Raw genomic sequence first — 7,659 nt, 5'->3', positions numbered from 1 at the left:
GGAGAAAGAGAGAGAGAGAGAGAGAGAGAGGAATAGATAGACTACATTCATTTATCAGTGCATTCTATTGAGAGTTGTATCTAATCCACAATAGTCTCGTGTGTGTTTTGTTCTGTTATCTTTTCGCACATTCGTTTCTGCAGAGTCTCGGGGCCCAGGAAAAGCAGTGTAGGGGGTAGGCGGTACAGCTCGAGCTGTGCGGTGGCAGAGTCGGTGACAGAGGTACAGCAGTAGCCCAGCTGCGCGTGGAGGGCACAGCAGACAGAACGGAGCAGAACGGGGAGCCTGGGTGGAACGTGCCGCGCGCATGACAGCTTCAAAGGAACGCAGCGCCGCGCGGCAGCACACAAATTGAGCCCGCTAATCTGAACCCCTGCACCGCTCTTGTCAAAAGCATCTGTGTGAAATAACCCTCCTCATGCAGATCAGCTTCTAAACTAGGGCAGGCTTTATCCCTCATCTGTTCCGCGTCGCCGCCGACCAGAGCCTCATAGTCAGCAGTGGATAGTGCAGGAATGAAGTGGACCGCATAGCAAGAAATCAGGCGATAGGCTACTGCACCTTGGCTTTCTCCTTTTCACTCAAAACGTGACACAGTCTGGAACTATCCAGACGTTATTTTTTACTATTTCAACAATACTGAGGATAACACCTAGTTTGCACTTCAACGATTGGAGACCGCAAAGGAGCTCTTTTTACCCAGCCAAATTTATTTGGATGACCGGCTTTCCAAGTGGCTTTTTTATTGGATTCTCTACTACTTGGACTTTAATCTCAGAATCTCTGATTGTTATCCGTCGTTGCATGTAGAGGGTAACAGTAAAAAAAAAAACCGAAGAAAATCCGAGAAATCGAAGTTCAGTTCTGTAAGTACGTTACATATGAGTTGACTATGTTTCGTTCCCCGCCACTCCTGCTAGAACCGTAGCCAGCCCCTGTGGTAGAGAAGTTGTTTAGCTTCTCTCTCCCTCTGTGCGCGAACACTTAGAGCTAACACCCCTTTCTATGTAGTAGATCGCCTGGAAAGATACACAAAAATAGAGCGTTCTCCTTCACCCCCGCCTGGTACCAACAGGCGGTTCTGGTCTAAGGTTCTCCAGAGAATGGTAAATGGCCGATGGGGAATCATGAACAGCACTTTGGAACTCGAAGATGGACCACGGCATAAAAAACAGGTATGTACCTACCCTCCTTGTACACATTTTTTCTTGCGCAGCTGTGCGCTGTATTTGTTGTCTTTATAGATTTTGTATAGAGCGCCAGAAAGGCAGGTGCAACTTTGGCGCAGTATTTTGTTTGCCTCCCGCTAGAAGGCTAGATGCTAATCGAGTCCGTGGATGTCCATTCCCTAAACCCTAACCGTAACCTCAACCACTACCGTTATCCTAACCCCAACCATAACCCTTACCTTCCCATAACCCAAACATTAACGATTACCTTAACCATGTGAAATGTCAACTTCAATAGGTAGGGACTCCCCAAGGATCCCGGATAGTCACACTGTATTTGGGTGCAGCGCTCTATTCCGTGGGGGTAGCAGTGGAGCTCCCCTCTCTCTCTCCCCTGGCTATGGCACTTCTTGTTCCTGTCACAGTTTGTAAACCCAGCTGTATATCAAGTGGATGGCTAATAGGTTATTTTGTTTCCCTCAATGCAAGCCTCGGAAGAGACAGTGCTATTCTCTGGAGTTGAAATTGCTTCACAGATAGAGAAATAGCCGAGAAAGGGGAAGAGAACTTTGGACTTGGACTGTGTGATATTGGCTATTCACCTCCGAGTTCCATGAATGATGTTTTTGAATCTACAGGGCCCTCGAAAAAATGCTGGGTGTATGCACTCTAAAAAATAATGCTGGGTTATAAACAACCCAATTTGGGTAAATATTGGACAGAACACACATTGGGTTATTTTGACAAAGCCAATTGGGTCACAAACAACCCATTGTTTTCTTTAAATTGGATTGTTGATGCTGGGTTATTGAGCTATGATCAAAAGGGGCAGATCAGAAGACTGGAGGCGTGGCTTAGTAGGGGTGTGACTTTCAGATAGTTATTTTTGCCCCCCCCCCCTTGAGAGTAAATGTCTTTCTGTTGAATCTGTTCTGTTTAATGCATGTTCAAATTAAAGTAACTGTCATATTATATATTTTTTTCTGTGGAATTGGATGCTGTTTGATTGAAATCAGATAAAAGTATGATGACAAAAATGTACTGTTATTTCATAAAGTTACTGGCCATGTCCCCCATGTCAAACAGTTGGATTCAGAAAAAGGGATTATTAAAGGGATAGGGTGACATCACCCTAACTCTAATTTGAATACACCAATGGTAAAATGATATTCTCTGACCTAATTTAAAGAAGTATCACCTTGTAAACATCATCGGAGAAGGCGTGTTTGCAGAGGGGCGTGGTTTATATAGCTAGATAGCTACTCTACTGGTGACAAAATTTGACTGTAGAGTGTCAGCAAATATATTTCAACATTTACACTATTGATCTATGGCAAAGATACTTATATGTCTCCACTTTCGTCTGTGTCTGGTATTAGCTAGTTACTGGCTAGCTAGGTCTTCAGCCAGCATGGAACAGGGTCGATCAAATCTCTGACATAATTGTCATGTCATTGGAACCGCATAACAAAAGACGTGGAAACAGAGCTGTATGTAGGTGTTTGAGTTGCTTTGTGTGTCCCCACATTTGCTTGAGTTGGATTGTCACGCCCTGACCTTAGAGATCCTTTTATGTCTCTATTTTGGTTTGGTCAGGGAGTGAGTGAGTGAGTTGGGGTGGGCATTCTATGGTTTGTGTTCTATGTTTTCTATTTCTGTGTGTTTGGCCGGGTGTGGTTCTCAATCGGAGGCAGCTGTCTATCATTGTCTCTGATTGAGAACCATACTTTTGGTAGCCTTTTCCCACCTGTGTCTTGTGGGTAGATGTTTTCTGTTTTGTGTCTTTCTGCACAAGACAGAATTGTTTAGTTCGTTCTCTTCGTTGTTTTTTGTTAATCCGTGTTCAGTTCAAATAATAAATACGAAGACGTACCACGCTGTACCCTGGTCCTCCACTCCTTCCAACAGCCGTTACATGGATTCATTGCACCACTCCCCACTGCATCCAAGTTTCTTGACACAGGCCTTTCAAAGAGCTGTTAATCAAGGCAAGCTCACGATTATAAAATCCCCACTCATTCAGAATTTCATTTCAAACTTCCTGATGGTGAGCCATTAGATAAAATAGTACTTTTCCAAAAATGTTGAGCATTTCTATCTTCAAAATGTTTTATGTCACTCAAAAGGCTATTTAACATGGGAATCAGAATGACTGTTCGGGACCCTTAAATGAGTAATGATATTCATGATCACCTTTTACTTTCAAGGTCCAACACAACTATTAAAGGAAAAAAGAAAACATAACTAAAAAGTACATTTACAAAATAACCTGACTCTGCCATCGGCATGACGGAACAGGAACTGGGATTCGTCGGACCAGAAAATGTTTATTCACTTCTCAATTGTCCAGTGTTGGTGATCATGTACCCACTGGAGCTTCTTCTTGTTTTTGGCTGATTGGAATGGAACCTGGTCTAGTCGTCTGCAGCAATAACCTTTATAATGATAGAGGACTTGTTCATTCCAAAATGTTGTTCTGCACACCGCTGTTGTACTGTGCCATTATTTGTCTGTTTGTGGCCCGCCTGTTAGGTTGTTGCCCCATTCTCGGTAAACACTAGACACTGCTGTGCGTGAAAGCCCCGGAGGGCAGACATTTCTAAAATACTGGATCCGGCGTGCCTAGCACCGACGATCATACCATGCTCACAGTCGCTTATGCCACTTGTTTTGCCCATTCTGAATTTAAATCGAACAGTACCTGAATGCCTTGATGCCTGTCTGCCTGCTTTATATAGCAAGCCACGTGACTCACTGTCTGTAAGAGCGATCCATTTTTGTAATCGGGGTGAATGTAGAACAGTAACATGTTTGTGGGTGTTAACTCTTGCGACGAGCAATCCCGGATCCGGGATCGTAATCATAGCCTCAAATACATTAGCATAACGCAGCGGACTTAAATACCCCTAGAAACTTTTCATATTCATGAAAATGATATTGCCGAAGTCGAGGATTGGTAGGATAGTCAGTTTTACTAGGGTAAGTTTGGCGGCGTGAGTGAAAGAGGCTTTGTTGTGAAATAGAAAGCCGATTCTAGATTTGATTTTGGATTAGAGATGTTTAATATGAGTCTGGAAGGAGAGTTTACAGTCTAGCCAGACACCTAGGTATTTATAGTTGTCCACATTTTCTAGGTCGGAACCGTCCAGGGTGGTGATGCTAGTCGGGCGGGTACGGGCAGCGAACAGTTGAAAAGCATGCATTTGGTTTTACTAGAGTTTAAGAGCAGTTGGAGGCCACAGAAGGAGTGTTGTATGGCATTGAAGCTCGTTTGGAGGTTAGTTAGCACAGTGTCCAAGGAAGGGCCAGAAGTATACAGAATGGTGTCATCTGCGTAGAGGTGGATTAGGGAATCGCCCGCAGCAAGAACGACATCATTGATATATACAGAGAGAAAGGTCGGCCCGAGAATTGAACCCTGTGGTACCCCCATAGAGACTGCCAGAGGTCCGGACAACATGCCCTCCGATTTGACACCCTGAACTCTGTCTGCAAAGTAGTTGCTGAGGCAGTCATTATAAAAACCAAGGCTATTGAGTCTGCCGATAAGAATACGGTGATTGACAGAGTCAAAAGCCTTGGCCAGGTCGATGAAGATGGCTGCACAGTACTGTCTTTTATCGATGGCGGTTATGACATCGTTTAGTACCTTGAGCGTGGCTGAGATGCACTCATGACCGAGTGCACAGCGGAGAAGGTACGGTGGGAATCGAAATGTTCAGTGATCTGTTTACTAACTTGGCTTTCGAAAGACTTTAGATATGCAGGGCAGGATAGATATAGGTCTGTAACAGTTTGGGTCTAGGGTGTCACACCCTTTGAAGAGGGGGATGACTGCTGTAGCTTTCCAATCTTTAGGGATCTTGGACGATACGAAAGAGAGGTTGAACAGGCTGGTAATAGCGGTTGTAAAAATGGCGGCAGATAGTTTTAGAAAGATAGGGTCCAGATTGTCTAGCCCAGCTGATTTGTACGGGTGCAGATTTTGCAGATCTTTCAGCGCATCTGCTGTCTGAATTTGGGTGAAGGAGAAGCTGTGGAGGCTTGGACGAGTAGCTGCGGGGGGGGGGGAGCTGTTGGCTGGGGTTGGAGTAGCCATGAGGAAGGCATGGCCAGCCGTTGAGAAATGCTTATTGAAATTTTCGATTATCATGGATTTATCAGTGGTGACCGTGTTACCTAGCCTCAGTGCAGTGGTCAGCTGGGAGGAGGTGCTCTTGTTCTCCATGGACTTTACAGTGTCCCAAAACCTTTTGGAGTGGGAAAAAGCTAGCCTTTGCTTTCCTGAATGACTGGGTGTATTGGTTCCTGACTTCCTTGAACAGTTGCATATCGTGGGGACTATTTGATGCTATTGCAGTCCGCCACAGGATGTTTTTGTGCTGGTCAAGGCAGTCAGGTCTGGAGTGAACCAAGGGCTATATATGTTCTTAGTTTAGCATTTTTTGACTGGGGCATGCTTATCTAAGATGGTGAGGAAATGACCAGGCATCCTCGACTGACGGGATGAGGTCAATATCCTTCCATGATACCCGGGCCAGGTCGATTACAAATGCCTAGTTGCAGAAGTGTTTTAGGGAGCGTTTGATAGTGATGAGGGGTGGTCATTTGACCATGGACCCATAGCGGATACAGGCAATGAGGCAGTGATCGCTGAGATCCTGATTGAAGACAGCAGAGGTCTATTTGGAGGGCAAGTTGGTCAGGATAATGTCTATGAGGGTGCTCATGTTAACGGATTTAGGGTTGTACCTGGTGGGTTCCTTGATGATTTGTGTGAGATTGAGGGCTTCTAGTTTAGATTGTAGGACTGCAGCGGTGTTAAGCATATCCCAGTTTAGGTCAACTAACAGAACGAACTCTGAAGCTAGATGGGAGGGGGTGATCGATTCACTAATGGTGTCCAGGGCACAGCTGGGAGCGGAGGAGGGTCGATAGCAGGCGGCAACAGTGAGAGACTTATTTCTGGAGAGGGCAATTTTTAAAATGAGAAGTTCAAACTGTTTGGGTATAGACTTGTAAATTATGACAGAACATTGCAGGCTGTCTCTGCAGTAGATTGCAACTCCTCCCCCTTTGATAGTTCTATCTTGACGGAAAATGTTGTAGCTGGGTATGGAAATCTCAGAATAGCTGGTGGCCTTCCTAAGCCAGGATTCAGACACGGCAAGGACATCAGGGTTGGCGGAGTGTGCTAAAGTAGTGAGTAAAACAAACTTAGGGAGGAGGCTTCTGATGTTGACATGCATGAAACCAAGGCTTTTTCGATCACAGAAGTCAACAAATGAGGGTGCCTGGGGAAATGCAGAGCCTGGGTTTACCTCCACATCCCCCGACGAACAGAGGAGGATGAGGGTACGGCTAAAGGCTATCAAAACTGGTTACCTAGAGCGTTGTGGACAAAGAATAAAAGGAGCAGATTTCTGGGCGTGGTATAATAGATTTAGGGCATAATGCGCAGACAGGGGTATAGTGGGGTGAGGGTACAGCGGAGGTAAGCCCAGGCACTGAGTGAAAATAAGAGAGGTTGTATCTCTGGATAAGCGGGTTATAATGGGTGAGTTCACCACATGTGTGGGAGGTGGGACAAAGGAGGTGTCAGAGGTACAATGAGTGGAACTAGCGGCCCCCCAGTAAACTAAAACAATGATAACTAACCTAAAAAAAACAGTATACAAGGCATATTGACATATGAGAGAGACATACAGCGAGGCATAAAGTGATCACTGTGTTGATTTGGAGAGCTAACTAAGACAACAATTGGTGAGACAACAAAAGCTAATCAGCTAAAACAACAACAGGTAAAATGGCGATGACTGGGCAGAGAGGGTCAGTTAAGTTGTTATGGCTGCAATCCCGACATCGGGTTCGATATGACAACTACCAGTGAAAATAGAGGGCGCCAAATTCAAACCACAGAAATCTCATAATTACAATTCCTAAAACACACGTGTTTTATATAATTTTAAAGCAATTCTCGTTGTTAATCCCACCAAAGTGTCCGATTTCAAATAGGCTTTTCAGCGAAAGCACTACAAACGATTATGTTAGGTCTCCACCAAACCACAATAAGCACAGCCATTATCCAGGAAAATATAGCATTCACAAAAAGCATAATAAAGATAAAATGAATCACTAACCTTGAATTATCTTCATCAGATGACACTCATAGGACTTCACATTACACAATACATGCATGTTTTGTTTGATAAAGTTCATATTTATGTAAAAAAAAATCTGAGTTTACATTGGCGCGTTAGATTCACTAGTTCCAAAAACATCAAGTGATTTTGCATAGCCAAATAGTTTCAACAGAAATACTCATCATAAATGTAGATGATAATACAAGTTATACACATGGAATTATAGATATACCTCTCCTTAATGCAACCACTGTGTCAGATTTTTAAAAAAGTTTACGGGAAAAAGCAACCCATGCAAAAATCTGAGACGGCGCTCAGAACAGTATCCAAATTAGCCTCCATGTTGG

The 7,659-nt window shown here is 44.2% G+C and overlaps 1 protein-coding gene across 3 annotated transcripts in view; it reads left to right on the top strand.

Moving 5' to 3' along the window:
* Positions 1-217: 217 nt before the first annotated feature.
* The window catches only part of fibcd1b (fibrinogen C domain containing 1b), a 267,476-nt gene continuing 260,034 nt past the window's right edge, over positions 218-7,659 (top strand). For 2 of the 3 annotated variants that reach the window (XM_046317761.1, XM_046317759.1), the window contains exon 1: positions 218-1,175. In XM_046317761.1, the coding sequence (XP_046173717.1) occupies positions 1,104-1,175 (72 nt within the window). In that variant the 5' untranslated portion in view covers positions 218-1,103. The remainder of the gene's footprint in view (positions 1,176-7,659) is intronic. The other variant, XM_046317760.1, reaches the window with a different exon arrangement.

The sequence above is a fragment of the Oncorhynchus gorbuscha genome, linkage group LG20 (assembly GCF_021184085.1).
Source record: "Oncorhynchus gorbuscha isolate QuinsamMale2020 ecotype Even-year linkage group LG20, OgorEven_v1.0, whole genome shotgun sequence".
NCBI lineage: Eukaryota > Metazoa > Chordata > Actinopteri > Salmoniformes > Salmonidae > Oncorhynchus > Oncorhynchus gorbuscha.
The sequence above is the reverse complement of the archived record's forward strand: the minus strand, read 5'-3'. Positions and strand labels throughout refer to the sequence as shown.